At 34.3% G+C, this 17,000-nt stretch overlaps 1 protein-coding gene across 5 annotated transcripts in view; it reads right to left on the bottom strand.

Moving 5' to 3' along the window:
* Positions 1–14,747: 14,747 nt before the first annotated feature.
* PRKD1 (protein kinase D1) overlaps positions 14,748–17,000 on the bottom strand; it is a 116,169-nt gene continuing 113,916 nt past the window's right edge. For all 5 annotated transcript variants that reach the window (XM_039351921.1, XM_039351920.1, XM_039351922.1 and 2 more), the window contains 2 exons: positions 16,269–16,354; positions 14,748–15,688 (listed from right to left, as the gene is read on the bottom strand). In XM_039351921.1, the coding sequence (XP_039207855.1) occupies positions 15,470–15,688; positions 16,269–16,354 (305 nt within the window). In that variant the 3' untranslated portion in view covers positions 14,748–15,469. The remainder of the gene's footprint in view (positions 15,689–16,268; positions 16,355–17,000) is intronic.

The raw sequence follows: 17,000 nt of genomic DNA, 5'->3' as shown, positions 1-17,000 counted from the left end.
CAAAACTGCTGCATTTCTCACAGGTTTCAATTTATATTTAGTTAAATTGTATTATTTTGAGTAGATTCCTGAATTTATAATATCAGGATTTTATAGGTCAGGCACCACCAAGTTTGAAAAACTCTGTTTTGTTGTTGTAGTTATGATTCACTACATGTTCTACAAAAATGACTATTATTAACTACACTAATCTTTCTCATTTTGAAGATATGTGGCAAATTGTTGGGACCACATCTTGCTTGCTTTAAATAACACCCTTGCTGAGTTTTGAGTTACATAAATGAAAACTAACACCAAAATAAGAAAATCATATGATGTTATATTGCTAAGAAATAAAAATAGTTTACAATGAATTGCCATCCAGGAATGTAGCAACTAGGTCCCTGATCAAAGGAACATATTTTCTTAAGGGAGAGCAGATAACTACCTGAATGTCTACCTGAATGTCTAGGTAAAAACATTAAGTGAGCCATTTAGTGCTTAGTGAGATGCCAAGGGATCCAGAGAATCCTAAGGCAATGTCCTACAGCAAACCTCTTGCAAGGATTCCTAGATAATAAGTGCTATAGAAAAAAGAAAATAAAAGCTAAGAAGTGAGGTCATGACAAACCATACTGGTCACCATGCTACAAGTAACTAGGGCAAAACCAAAGCAAGATGACCAATATGATTTGTCATGGCTGTGCCTGTTCATTTCTTAGCTTTGCTGTTTCCAGAATTGATCCAAATTAATAAAAACCTCAGGTTAAGTATAAGTTAAGTATGTGGTCAAGGATATGTCGCTTAAGAGAAAATCCTTTCTTATCAACAAAGGCTGGTGTGGACTTCCGGTGGTCAAAGCGGTGGAGATGGCGGCTACTTTGTAGCCGTCCTCCTGAGAAGGTGTCAGATCCGCGGAGCACAGCGTTTATCAGCTGGCCCGCGGCTCGCAATCCCCTTCCCGGGCGAAGGGACGGGGTAGAGATCGCATGAATAGAGGTAGAACCTCTTAACTCTCCCTGGATTTTTATTTTTAGGGGGGTAGAAAGAGGGTTCCCTCGGAGTTCATTGCCTTCTCCGCCTCTCAGCTGTCTTTGTTTCTTCGGAAACAAAGCGAGACGCCGCTACCATCTCCGTACTTAAAGAAACCGTGAGTAATCTTAAACCGGACAGAACTGTTTAAAGGATTTTATTTATAGTTTAGCTTTATTTTATTTTTTTTAGTTTATTTAGTTTATTTAGTATCTGCTGATTTTTTTTTTATTTTTTTGAGCTTTCTCTTTTTTTTTTGGGCGGAAAAGTGAGAGTGAAAGTAAAATGGCGTTTTGAAAGTTTTTTTTTCCTTTAAAAGACGGATCGGCTGAATTGTTGTTTAATATTGCTTTTTTTTTACTTTTTTTACTTTTTTATTCTTGGGGACTTTTAGATTGATCTTATCTTATTCTATTTTATCTTATTTTTAATTTTTTTTTGGATTATTTATTTTTATTGGTATTTTTAAGAAGAAAGGAAGATAAATTAAAATGGCTTCAAAACGACAACCAGCTACTGCAGCTTCTAAAGTAACTTCTTCTCCTGCTACTTCTACTGTGCAACAACAACTTAAAATAATACCCTCAGTGCAGCAACCTAAATCTACTCCACCTTCACCTCCCCCATCTGGCACATCAGCACAAGACATTAAAGAAATAATGGTAAGTGCTGTCTCACAGTTTAGGGAGGAAATGAAACAACTTTTGGATCAGAATAAATCTGAAACTAAGGAGGAAATGAAGAAAGAGATGAAGGAGCTTTTAGAACAGAATAATGCTATTTTGAGGGATGATATACTTTTAGCTCTATCTGGAATGGCCTCAGTGGTTGTGAAGCTGGACTCCAGAGTAGAGGAAATTGAAGAAACAGTTGAACTTTTGGATTATAAATTTCAAGATATGGAGAAAAAAGTGGAGACTTCACAAGATGATATTCTTATGTTCCAGTATAGACAGATGGAATATGCTTTGAGAATAAGGGGTCTGAAAGAAGATAAAACTCAAGATTTGATGGAAATGGTGATTAATGACTTGGCTGTTATTTTGAATATTGATAAAGAAGAGTTACGTGGGGATGTGGAAAGAATTTATAGAGTTAATTCTTGGATTGCAAAACAGAGGAATTTGCCTAGAGATGTGGTGATATATTTTGCTAAGAAGTCTTTGCGAAATCAGATTCTACAAACTTTTTATAATAAAAGATTTCAGATTGCTGCCCAAGATATTATTATTTTAAAGGAAATTCCACCTAAAATTTTAAGAAGCAGAAAAGATTTTGCTTTTTTAGTAAATGAACTTAAAGCAAGACAAATGCCATTTAGATGGGAGATTCCGATGGGCATTGTTTTGAGCCATGCGGGGACACGTTATAGACTTAATACAGTTGCTAAAGCTAAGGAATTTTATAAAACGGTCCTGGGAGCAGGCTCTCCTTTGCCCATGATGCATAAAGTCTTGAGTGACAAAGAGATGGAACAGAAATCTGAAGGTACAGGGATGATGACTGCTGGACAGGTGGTATGGATGTCTCAACCAGAGGTTAAAGAACAGAGAATGACCCGTGCAGCACATAAACGTAAAGAAAAAGAACAACAGAAAAAAGAAAAAGAAAAAGAAATTGAAGAATCTACTCAGCAAATTGCTTCAGTGCCGGTGGGAGGAGCAAGACCCAAAAGCTCTGCTACATATTCATCAGCAGCAGAATTTGAGCGGATCTTCTCCAGGCTGAAGGCCAAGGGAGATGGCAAAGCTCCTGTCCTGGAATGTTAATGGATTAAACATTCCTCAAAAGAGAAAAAAAATTTACCACTATTTGAAACAACACAACAATGATATTATTTGCTTGCAAGAAACTCATATTACAGCTAAAGATCAAAAATATTTAAATAATCCTCGCTTGGGATCTCATTTTGTATCTCCCGCCCCTGGGAAGAAAGGGGGTGTGGTAATCTATGTTAAACAGAATTTATCTGCTACCTTGTTAGAATCAGATCCTTATGGAAGATATGTTATGCTTGAACTTGGTTTATATGGCAAGAAAATTCTTATTGTGGGGTTGTATGCACCAAACCAGCAACAGGAGCAATTTTATAGGTTACTACATCAGAAAATAACTTTGTTGGACTATAGATCCGTGATTTTAATGGGAGACTGGAATGGTGTCTTAGATATACAAATGGACAAAAAAGGCTCTTCTACCTTTTTTAAACAGGCTAAATTACCTAAAGCCTTTTTTGACATGAAAGAAGATTGGGAATTGAGAGACTATTGGCGTGAACGTAATCAAGAAGAAAAGGATTTTACGTTTTTCTCAGATAGACACCAATCTTTCTCAAGAATTGATTTCTTTTTGATCACAACAGATTTATACAACAGGGTGAAGAATGTAAAAATTTTTCCTAGGACATTGTCCGATCATAGTCCAGTTTGGATGGAACTGTTTGTAGAGAAGGAAGATAGGAGATCCTGGAGGGTGAATGAGAATTTATTTAAACAAGAAAAAAATGTTCATAAATTAAAGGAATGTTTAAAGGAATATTTTACTTTAAATATGAACAAGGGAACATCAATGTCAATGGTCTGGGATGCAAGTAAAGCTTTTATGCGTGGTATTTTGATAAAAATGAATAATTTGCATAGACAGAAACAGATTCAGAAACGGAAAGACTTGGAAGAGGAGATTAAATTAAAAGAGAAACTTTTAATTTCAAATCCCTTAGATGAAAAGATTAAAGGAGCTTTAAAATTGTTAAAAACACAATTTAACATGCTGATGGCTGATCAAGCTGCAACTAATTTGCTATTTATGAAACAAAATACATTTTGTAATGCTAATAAACCAGGGAGATGGTTGGCTTATCAGTTAAGAAAAAAACAGAAACAGAGGAATATAGATAAAATAAATTATAATGGTAAATTGGTTTATCAGAAAGAATTGATTAAGAAATCTTTTTTAGAATACTATCAAAAATTATATAAGGGTACCAATATTCAAATTACAGATATAAATAATTATTTAGGCAAAGTCAACTTTCCTAAATTAACAGAAGATCAGGAAAAAAAGATTAACGGTTTAATTACTAAGGAAGAAATTGTTACAGCTATTAAACAATTGAAATTGGGCAAAGCGCCGGGTACGGATGGGTTGACATCTATTTATTATAAAGCTTTAGTAGAAGAGATGATCCAACCGTTGTGTGAACTGTTTAATAATTTATTACAGGGGTTAGAGATCCCTCCATCCTGGCGTAATGCATTTATATCATTGATTCCAAAAGATAGTCAAGATCTTACTTTGCCTAAAAATTATAGGCCTATATCTCTTTTAAATGTGGATTATAAAATTTTTGCAAAAATTTTAGCTAACAGGCTTATGGGGATCTTGCAGCAGTTTATACATAGGGATCAATCGGGTTTTATAACTGGAAGGTATATGAAGAATAACGTTAGACAAATTATTAATTTATTAGAGTATTTAGAAAAGAATAACCAAGTCTCTGCAGGCTTGATATTTTTGGATGCTGAAAAAGCCTTTGATCAAGTGAATTGGCAGTTTATGCTGTGTTTAATCAAGGAGATGAATTTTGGACAAAATATATTACAAGTATTATCCAATATATATCAAAAACAGACTGCTCAAATTATTGTAAATGGGGGTTTGTCAGAGGCTTTTGTAATAGAAAAAGGAACAAGACAGGGATGCCCGTTGTCTCCGTTATTGTTTGTTTTAACACTGGAAATTTTGTTGATTAAAATTCGGGAGTCTCAAGAAATAAAAGGAATAGAAATTAATAAAAAAGAATATAAATTAAGAGCCTTTGCAGATGACTTGGTTGTTACTTTGTCTCAACCTGTTTCTTCGGTGGTGAAATTATTACAATTGATTCAACAATATGGACGTGTTTCTGGCTTTAAAATTAATAATAATAAGACCAAAATATTAGCTAAAAACATGACTAATGGTGATAAACAGGCTCTAGTTAACTTAACAGACTTTGAAATTGTTGATAAGGTAAAATATTTGGGGGTTACATTATCTGCTTCTAATGTAAAATTGTATAAAAATAATTATGAAAAGCTGTGGATGGAGGTACAGAAGGATTTAAAAAACTGGAATAATTTACAGTTATCCCTTATGGGCAGAATTGCAGTTATTAAAATGAATGTCCTGCCAAAGTTTATTTTTTTGTTCCAAATGTTACCTATCTTAAAGAACGAACGTAATTTAGATGAATGGCAAAAAGGTATTAATAAATTTGTTTGGGCAGGGAAAAAACCAAGGGTGAAACTTAAAATAATGCAAGATTTTCGTGAGAGAGGTGGACTCAAGGTACCAAATATGAAATTGTATTATGATGCTGTAGTATTGACATTGATTAGCGACTGGGTGAATTTAACAAATACAGAAATACTTCATTTGGAAGGCTGGGACCTATTTTTTGGATGGCATGCCTATTTAATATTTAATAAAAAAGTGGATTGGGTTTTTAAGTCTCATATTATAAGAAACTCTTTGCTAAGAGTGTGGAGAAAGTATTATAAAAGTGACTTCAAAATACCATTATGGGCTATACCTCGGCATGCCATAGAAGGTATAAGGAAAGGGGTAAATATGGACAAGGTCTCTTACGTACAGTTATTAAGATGGGATGGCCAAGACTGGCAGTTAAAATCTTTGGAAGAATTAACACATGAAAACTTAACTTATTCATGGTTCCAATATAGACAAATAGTGGATAGATGGAAGATGGATTGTAAAATGGGCTGGCTTAGAGAAGATGGAATTTTTTTAAAACAAGTAAGAGATCAAAGGCCAACCCATATTAAGAGAGTTTATGGGGTTTTAGTGGAATTAGATTCAGAACTTGAACTAGTTAAAGATTGTATGATTAAATGGGCACAGAATATTGGTGAAACGATTTCAATGGATACTTGGGAACTTATTTGGATAAGAAATGTTAAATTCACACAAGCGCAAAATTTAAGAGAGAATTTTTATAAGATGTTTTATAGATGGCACCTTGACCCAAAGAAAATGTCCATTATGTACCCTAATCTACAGCCGAAATGCTGGAGATGTGGATATTTGGATGCTACCTATTACCATATTTGGTGGACGTGTAAGCATATAAAAGCTTTTTGGATTAAGATATGGTGGAATATTCAAAGAATTTTTAAAAGAAGGGTAAAATTTACTCCGCAATTATTTTTACTAGGTATTGTTATTGACTGTGATGCTAAGGAGGTTATATTGATGTTAAATTTGATTACAGCCGCTAGGTTGTTAATAGGACAATATTGGAAGAAGGAATCTTTGCCTACTTTACAAGAATGGTTTCATAAAGTTTCGTATTTGGCAGAAATGGCAAAGATTTCGGCTTTCTTAAAGGAGCAATCTCAAGAAAAATTTTTTGCGGTATGGGAAAAATGGATAAATTTTATACAACATAATTTGGATATGGAAAAATATTATTTAGCCTTTTTATAATTTGTAATGATTGTTTTTTCTTTCTTTCTTTCTTCTTTTTCTTTTTTATATATATACATTTTTAATGTATTATTATTCATATATTTTTTTTTTTTTATATATATATATGCTTTATTTTTCGTCTACTTTCTTCTTTCTTCTTTCTCTCTCTCTCTTCTCTTTTTATTTTTTATTTTTTTTTCTTTTTTAGTATATATTATTCATTTTAAAGTTTATGTTATGTATATTATTTCTATATATATTATTACTGTGATTTTTATTATTATTATTAATTATTTTATAAATTGCAAGTGTTATTTTTAAAATATTTGTTAAATAATCCTATATTCAGTTCTGGGAAGTCGGGGGGGGGGTGGGGTGGTTGGGGAGGGGGGGGTGGATTTTTATTTGTAAAACTTTTGAAAAATTTCAATAAAAAAAAAAAAAAAAAAAAACAAAGGCTGGTGTGCTGATTCCTGTCATTTCATGATATGTGATCATGCTAACAAGAAGCAATCCAGGAAGGTGTACCATTTATGTATAGCAACAGTACATCCAGTGTGTGTATGTGTGTGTGTGTCCATGTGTGTGTGTGGTGTGTGCATGTCTATGTGTATAGAAAGAGAGAATCAAATAACTGTGCTTCTTAGTATTATAACGTATATATGCAAAATATTCTTTCCTAAATATAAAAAATATAGGTGCAATGAAATCTAGTGCAAGTACAAAATGATATTCAAATATTTGCCAGATACTGATTTCATTAATAAAATCTTGTCCACTGTACTTACTGTTGGAAACTGCTAATAGACTTATGCAAATATCTAAAATAGCCACAAGGTGGCAAGGTACACAAATACACTAACTCCAGCAAGCAAGAGAGAGAAAGAGCAAGAGAGAGAGAGAGAGAGAGAGAGAGAGAGAGAGAGAGAGAGAGAGAGAGAGAGAGAGAGAGAGATTTATACTCCTTTCCAAGAATATCTAAATTAACACACTCATAAAGAAGAAGTTGGTAGTAATAATTTTGCATGAATTTTTTAAGTTGTTGAATTTCAGCTATTGTGTTATTTAAAAGTTTTTGGAAGTATAGTAGAAAGGGGGTTCCTGGATATCTTATACGTTGTTGGATATTCTTTTAAAAATTTCCTGTGGTGTTAGCATTACATCTTTTCAGGTAATTCATAATATTCATTCCTCAAAGATGAGGTGAAGCAATAATTTAAATTGCTCTCTGCAGCTACAATTAAGGTAGACAGAGATTTCCAATATTGAGGAATCATTCGGGACTGATTTCAACATATATAATAATACATTTTAAAGCTGATTATTAAAAGGAACAGAATATTGATCTAGCCCACTGAAATGGTATTTTTTAATAGTAATTTAGACAAGACTGGTTATTTTAAGGATTTGTCTGCATACCTGCCCAACTGATTTGCCAACTGTTCTGATTTCACCAAACAGGCTTTTTTGTTTAGCTATGAAGAAAAATGAGATTTATTCTGTTGATTAATAATGATGCATGCTAGTATAAAAATATTTTATAAGTTTTCTAATATTTGGTATGAAAAGGTTTGCAGAGAAGAAAGTATTGATTTATTGAGAAAATGCCCACTTTGTTATAGTTTAATGAATAATAAACATTTGTGGAAAAGTATATATTAAGTCAGTATCCATCTCTCTCTCTCTTTCTAATTTTCATCAGAGAAATAATTCTCTTGATCTTCATCTATTTATTCAGCAAAACTAAGGAATTAATAGAATCTGTCTCAAGCATACATTTTCTTCAGCCTGTGAAATAGAGGATTATGGCTTGCATTTGGAAAAAATGAAATAGCATGGAGGGATGCCAATGGCCAAAGAAAATGAGAAGCAGAGATTGTTATAAGGTACTAGAAAGAACTGTTGAAATAGCTTAGTGTGCAGATCTTCCATAGTGCCATCGCTGCTATTTTAAATGAAAGGTGATGTGAAAGACCTCAGACACCCTCAAAATTAGAGCAATATAAATGGCTTCCTCAGATAAAATCCAATATATCCTTATACACTATTCTGGAAAAGCTTGGGCTATACAAATGGGCTATAAGATAGCTCATGACATTATAATGGCACCTTTCTTTAGCTGCAGCCTCTAGATGTGATGGACTTCATAATATGGGGCCATTCTAGATAGGTAACACATCAAGGGCACCAGACTAGTGAGGGTGGTCTTTCTTAGAGGAAGTGGGGGAGGGTGGTCCTGAGTCAGGTACCCTGAGGATCTCTCTCCTGGTAACCACATGGAGAGGTCCAGACAGTTTTCTAAGCAAATTTTTTAGAAGTGGTTCACTGTTGCTTTCTGCCTGGAGCTGATAGAAAGGAGCTTATCTCACTCCTATTCAAGCATGTAATCTAGCATTTTAGTCACTAGATCAAACTATATCTTCGTTAAATTACAGCTCCCATAAAGTCAAAATGCTGACCAAAAATGTTGACAGTGATCAAATGCTTTCTGGAAATTCCTAGCTATGTTTTCCAATTCATCTGGCAAATATGTGAAGAAAGTTTTTCTAAAGCTGTCTTAAGACTGTCTTGCATTAAGACTTTATGTAATGTGATGAGATGATAGCTAGATGGGAAAGAGACAGGCAGGCAGACAGACAGATAGACAGACAGACAGACAGACAGACAGAGAGGCAGGCAGGCAGGCAGGCAGGCAATTTTTCTGTATTAGGGCAGGTTATGCCTCCCCAAAGCAATAATAGATGAATGTGTAAAATGAAGATTGCATACTCTTTCAAATTTGAAGTAATGAAATAGCCCTCAAAGTTTCAAACATCCCAATTCAGTGTTTCTATAACCAGAACATTTGAAACACTGTGCTATACACAATCACCGACTTTTGCTCTGACCTTTAAATGAAGTCTCACAATGCATGTATTTTGTTTTGAGCTCAAAACTTTGCAATGGCTGTTCTGAGGTTAACATAGTTTGCATTCAACTCATTTTGCATATGGGGCAGACTGGACAGCTGGTGCCTGAAGAAAGGCTGAAACAAGCAGTCAGTGATTAAAACAATGGGAAAGCATGGAATTCCATGATGGGAAATCTCAAGCACAGCAAACAAAAACTTACTGTAAGATGATTTGCAGTCTGCAACACTTGAATCAAGAAGTTAAAAAAAGAACAAGAGCATATTTAGATTGAAATTGTTTTAGCGAGTCATACTGTGGGTACAAAACTCTAGTTTCATATAGATGTTCCATGTATATATTTGTTTTTAATCACACCCTTTTCTATTCCTAAAAAAAGTTAGGCTACATAACTCAAACACACAAATAACAACATGTTCATTTCAGCACAATAGTCACCTCATTTCCTCTACCCTTGCCAACTCCTTCTCTTGCACTTTCAAGGGTATAATTCAAAGCAAGCTTTGGTCATGAAATATGATCCAGTTTCTGAGTTGGAAAGCAAACATCTCATTCAAAATGCAGCCTTTTGAAAGATTATACTAATTTGCATCCTCTTTTCTATCAGTTTTAATCTCTAGGTATAACTTCCAACAACAAACAGGTTTGGTAAGTTTTCAAATACAATGAAAGTTAAATACTTTGCAGATTTCATGTATCCTGCTATTGTCAGAGAAAATTTAACTTAATTATAATAATTGTGAAAAATTCAGCTATACAAAAGCCATATTTGTGGTGTTTTCTTGCATGTATCTCCAATTTTGACACATTTTCAAAGGCAAGTTCTCTTGGAGACCATTATTGTTTGTTTGTGTGTGTGTGTGTGTATGTTTGTGTAGAGTAATGATTCAGTTGGCATTCTATGATTAAAAGAATTTTAACTGAAAACAATACAATAGAAGATAATGAGACAGTTTGTGCCACATCAGAGGAAGTTGTTGGTTTTTCAGTTGGCTTTATGTTTTCTTTATATTCCACTGCATTTAGACACAACAAAGCATAGCTGATTTGTTTTGAAAATATTTGCAAGGATATTGAATATGAATTTTTTTATTGGATTGCCCAGTTCAAAAGTTATCTTCTTCTGAGAACAAATAAAGTAGCTTAATATTCTTTGATGAAAATAAAATAGAAGCAAGTGAAGCTTAAACCACCCTAGAACTGACTTTTATATAGGAGTTCTAGATAATGTTTTTTTCTATCTTTGAGCTTGGGAGAAGGCAACTGATGCTGTTTCAGCATTGGACCTAATGCCTTGGGATTAAGTGAATTAGAAGTCCAAAACATCTACAGGACACCAAGTTGCCTACTGTATTTCTTCTCAGCTGTGACAGAAACATGTATCTTCTGAGCTCAAGGAAGCATGCTGTGCATTTTCCTCTATGGTTTCACAACAGTGTCAGCAGGTAAACTTAGCAGCTTGTATCCTGAAATGGCTTGTGATGTACAAAACAGCTCCTTTCATTCACAGAAAAGATTCTAAGCCAATGGTGATTCTTACTGGCAGAGGCAAAATTCTAAATCAGTCTTACCTTAACACCATTGGTTACCTCAGAAGATACTCCAGAATTTCACAATTCAGGGACTCACAGAAAGAAATTTCACTAACGAAAGCAACCTATGAACTCAGTTCTACTCCAACTTCTTTTTCAGCAGACATCTTTTATGTAAGCTTGCAGGTCACATATGTTTTTCTGCAGCTTGCAGTGTTGCTCTGACAAGGGTAAATTAGAATGATAGACTCATGGACCCTGCTTAGAGTGCTACTATGGGTGAGACATCAGCTTATTGAGCTTGGCTGGCTCTTTCTTGGAATAGCAAAAGGACATGCTTCCACACCCAGACAAGGCAGTCCAGGGGATCTGCTGCACCACTTATATCACATGGTATACTGGGACAGCAATCTCTACAATGGCTTCTTCTCATTGCAAATTTGAGATGAGGATGTCTCAGTACTAAAAAGCTGATCAGTCCAAGAAAATGGCTGTACATCTGACATTTTATTGGAATATCTTCATAGCAGGGACTAGGCTAGGGCCTGTCAGCTTGCTGCTAGTAGCAGAGAGCTATGACAATGACAGTAGTAGTAGATGGAGTTGTAGAGTTCTAAAAATTAATTAATTTGATGAGTAGGACTTTTCTGGAGTTGTCAAGTTGCTGTGTCACTTATGGTTCCATTTCAGATTTTTTCTTAATAATTTGATAAATTGGTTAATAATTTGATAAATTGATTGTGTGGTGGTATTTTCTTCATTTTTCATTTGGATAATTTTATGAGGTGAGAGTAGAACTTCAGTTTTGTAGCTGAAGGGCTGATGCCACAAACATTTCAATTCTATCGCATTCTTTGTCTAACAACTGAGAAATATGCAGTGGAAATTTAACTGCTGAGAAGAAAAGAACATTTAAATTGGCTATGCTCCTTGTTCAAGAGATGAATGTATTGTATCCTCACTTCTTTTCTCTGTTGTTCTGAGTACATAAAAGTCTGCATAGATACAGGTAGTCCTTGACTTACAACAGTTCATTTAGTGACCATTCAAAATTACAACAACACTCAAAAAGTGATATATGACCGTTTTTCACACCATTCCAGCATTCCCAGGGTCAGGTGATCATCTTTTGCAACCTTCTGACAAGCAAAGTCAATGGGAAAGCCAGATTCACTTAACCATGTTACTAAATTAACAATTGAAGTGATTCACCTAACAAATGTGGCAAGAAAGTTCATAAAATGGGGCAAAATTCACTTAACAAATGTCTTACTTAGCAACAGAAATTTTGGGCTCAATTATGGTTGTAAGTTGAGGACTACCTATAGGCATCATGCATTACAAATATGCTATGATGAGCATAAACTGTTGAATGCTATTTCATAAAATAATTTTCTACATTTTTTAAATGATTATATAAATTCCAAAATATTACCATGAAAAGATTTTCATTGTATATTACATTCAACATTTAAGTTGTTTAACATTTTTCCAAGATTGAGCCCTTAAAGTTACTTTCAGCGTGAGGAATAAAACTTGGCCAAATAAAAACTCGCCATTTTTTATCTTGCACCAAATAGTTTTTCTTCATTATTTAGAAATGACAACAATACATCACAAATTTGAAAATTAAAGATAAAATTCACTTCTATCTGACCTCTCTCATTTTGTGATTAAAATACTGTGATTTCTCTTTTGAATGGTATTGTGTTCTTTCTGAAGATCCAAATTCATGTTTGTCATGGTCAACCACTATAAGCTTTTCTAAGCATCTTAGCATGTGAAAATGTAGATAATTCAGGATACAATCTGATTAAGGGCACCATTGGGATTATTTGGTAAGAGCTTATCTGATCATAATTGTTCATGTTTTATTTACTGTTATTTTGGGTTTTTTTCAAGTCAGTTTTTTAACATTAACATTCGTTAATTCCTGGAGTCTTCTTGACAATATTTTTGGAGGTGGCTTGCTTTTGCCTCTTCCTAAGGCTAAGAGGTTACAGCTGGCTGAAAGTTGTCTAGGCAGAACTAGAAGTCATGCCCTTTTGATTTATTTCTTTCTGGTGGCTTTACCACTACATCAAACTAGCTATTTATGCCTTAAATACAATCCCTTAAAATACTGCAATGCATTTCTTGTGTCCTTTGAAATGAATGTACAGCACTGCTCCTGAATCAAGATCACATTTCCAGATTGTTTACAAGCATGGTATGAAGTGTTTCCTTTAATATATAAAGAAACAGTTCGTGGCGAGGTTATACATTGCCTTCTTTTGTGAAGTGCTTTAGAATTAACTCTGTTAATATGCTTTGAGCCAGTCTGGTATAGTAGCGACTGGGCTAGAAACTGGGCAACCTTGAGTTTTAGGCTCACCTTAGGCACAAAGTCATTCCAGTGACTTTGGGCCAGTCAATTTGTCTCAGCCTAGGGACAAGGCAATGGCAAAGCACTTCCAAAAACCTGCCAAGAAAACTACAGAGACTAGTCCAGATGGTCACCAGGAGTCATCACAGACTTTAAGGCACAAATTGAATTAGAAGCAAGAGTTATAAATATACAAAAGAGTGTCATTTCTGTACCAATTTATTTCTAACACTCTTTCCTTAGACAATTCTTGTTGCTTCCATCACTACTAACTTTGCAAGACCCAGTAATAGCTGCAGTTTTCTCAGACATTTGCTGATCTTCTGCTTGTTGTAAAAAAGAATCTTTTGTCCTTTTGTTTTGCTGACTGGTTTGCGGACACAGATGGGCAGTATTTATAAATACACTTTAAAAATAAGTAACAGATTCACCATTAAATAAGGTCTAGCAACTATTACTCAAAGGAAGTTAAAATGCATTATAAAAAGTTAGCTTTGAAGAATTACTAATGGAATAGTAAATTGCTTGGGTTGGTATGCTGAGAGCACCTGATCGTTTTTGCACATCTTAAAAATGGATTTTGTTCTGGGACTGTAAGGTCATTTCTTCTGGATATAAGTATTACATCTCAATCAGCATTTTCTTCTGTCAATGACATCTGCTACTGATCCTTTTATCCTGGTATGTAAGTTCTACAACCTGAAAGTAAGATGAATTAAATGTACAATGGATGTATTCTACCTCCTACTCTCATTCCCCTAGAAATAACTACAAATTTTTACTAAAAGTGACTGTCATTGATCTTTGCAAATTCATTTATCCAAAGAGACAACCCCATTAATGGCCACTGAATCTCAACCATGCCTGCATTGAAAAGACAACAAGCTGATTGCTAAAGCTGGTTGCTAAAGCTGGTTTTATATATATATATAAAAGCATTGCAAGTAATTCCAAAATTGATCAGATCTGAATAATATCTTCAGCATAATTATCTTCAGAATCACAACACTGGTTTGTGATTACGTTGAAGAGAATAAATAATCTAGTGCTGTGCCAACAATTTCCCACATTTCTTTCCTTTAGTCTGATGTAAAATACGTTCTGATGAAAGGACTGCCAGACTCAGGCCTTTATTTTAGTTATAAGATGGCTAAGGGATATGTATGAATGTCCTGCCTTATTATACAACTATATTTTCAGTGTTCTATAGACTCTCTGTAAGCACAGCAATCACATTCTGCATCATCAATCAACAATAAAATAATTTCAAATATTACCAGAAATAGTTCTGAAGCACCCGGAGGAAAAAAAAAAAAAAAAGCAAAAACCTATTTTGCAAGAGGCAACAAAGTTTTGGGTTAGAAAGTAATTTTGCAGAGTCTTTATAATTATTATTCAACAAATGCTCTTGGGTTAAGCCTGGCAACCATTGACCCTGGCAAAGTAATTCAAAGTTTTGAGTGCTTTAAGCAGAATTTTATTCAAAACATTCATGAAAATATCATTTTGCTCAGCTTCTAAATGTACAATTTACAGCAGACTGTATAAGAACAAGGAAATAAGCTACTAAGAAGAGGGTGCAGTTTCCATTATAAGGTGTCCATGCTTGAAAATTGGCTGCACCCTTACTATGCAACTGTACAATTTCTATTCATGCTTCCTGGTATCAGGATGCCAATACACGGTTTCATGGCAAGAACAAAAATCGCAAGTCCTTAACTTTATTTTAAAAAAAACAGTAAAAAGTTGTTCACAGAACAGTGGTAGTAATCTACTCTTCAAGAGTTTGCACACAATGCTCATCCATGCTGCACATAAAACCAAAGAACAGCCAGTTCCATCTGAGACAGAAAAGTTTGATTAAGAGAAAATCTTCACCTGAAAAGGCACAGTGGAAACAGGTCTGGATGCTTAACGTATAATAGAAATCATTCACAACAACAGGTGAATTATTCCTGGGAACTTTTTTTTTTGTTAATATAACACATTTGTTCACAAATAATAATAATAACAATAGTAATAATCTGTTGATTTGACTTGGCAACTCCCATACATCAATGGTGGCAACAGCATAACAGCTTTGTTCCCATCAGACAAAAATTAATGGCATGTTCTACAAAGCAAAAGTTAAACATGACCGTATGTATTTATTAAATTCCACAGTGGTTTTGACAGATTGTGATTCAAAGGATGCTGACACGCTCACTGAGCGCTTTCAACTCTGCTTCTTCTAGTTCAGGATTTTCATTGTGTTTAAGGCTCTGACTCATAAGGTGTGCTGGATACTGCAAACTATTGTCTCCTGCATATTGTTCCCACCGGGAATCATCACTTTCATGGGTGATATAACGCTCACCTATTTTGAATTCAAGTTCTCGTAAATCTAGCCAGGTTTGGTAATCCTGTAATACAAAATAACAATCTTAATTAATATTAAAAAAAAACACTGAGTGTATAAACAATATAGTAAACGCTTCACATTCTTAGTAATAAGAGATATGGTGCCCCTTACTTTTTAAATGTTCAGATAAAGATTAAATGTTCAATATGCAGATGGACCATTAGTTCAACTATTTCAGTTTAATCTATGTTCCAGGATTCCTAGGTCACCGAGGCTTGGGGGTAGGATTTGAAATCCAATCATGTCAGAGATGCCAATTTGGGGAAAGATGGTGTACATTAAATGGCAACAGTCTTCCAGGATTCTGGCAGTTCTGAACCCCAGGACAGTAAAGTATGTAGTGCATCATAACTTCTCGTCATCTAGGCAACACTGTGTATAATTCAGGTAGAATTACACTTGGATTCTGGAAAGCTCATCATATAGTGGACCCGCCTGGACAGGAGGCTATTAGCATTTTAACCAGCCCCTTGTTTTTCAAATGTCCAGGTAATTGTGCTTACATTTGTAGCAATTGTGGTAAACTGTTATCTTAACTACAAATAAAAAAAAGGTAAAAGGTATGAAATTTATAGCATTACCTGCAGCCAAGGGTGGCTTAATGTCTTGTCCACACTGTAACGTTTTCTCATTTTAACTTGCAACAAATTATTTATGAGATCAATAGCTAGAGAGAAAACAAAATACAATTTCAGATGACACATTCTCTAAAATATGCTCGAGTATCATGCTACAACAAAGTCAAAAGGAAGGAAAGCCAAACAATTCAGTTTTTGTCATCCATTCTGACCAAAAAATGTAGCTTAAATATGTTAAGCAGAGAAATTCAATTGAACAGAAAGACAATTACATCAGTCTTATTTTGACATTTGATTCAACAGTTTAATGGGCAGGACCTTAACGTACAATATATAACTTCTCATTTTTGCTTTTCTCTGTGCAGTTTTCATTTCCAGGCAAGCTGTTTGGCTGGAAAACTGTGGTGGTAAAAAGTGAAATAAAGTCTTCTCGTGTGTTGATATATCTATTCTCTACAGACAAATCAATATGATTATGTTAGCATTTATACTAGCTAGGAGATGATAAAAGATGGCTTTATATATAGAATATGATATTATAATTCAACATAGGGCTTTTTAAAGAAACTTATTCTCTGGCTATTCCATTCTCCTAAGACAATATTGTAGTGTTTTAGGTAGGAAGACAATTACAACTGGAAAAGTTCCAAAGGATTTCATTGGTTACCCTTACGATAAAGTAAATGAGTGTGAACATTGGCTAAACGTAACTGACCTCCGTGCATTGCATAGATT

This window comes from Crotalus tigris, unplaced genomic scaffold (genome assembly GCF_016545835.1).
Source record: "Crotalus tigris isolate CLP2741 ecotype Arizona unplaced genomic scaffold, ASM1654583v1 scf7180000018371.15429387391:27106975, whole genome shotgun sequence".
NCBI lineage: Eukaryota > Metazoa > Chordata > Lepidosauria > Squamata > Viperidae > Crotalus > Crotalus tigris.
This window is presented reverse-complemented; position numbering and strand designations above follow the sequence as displayed.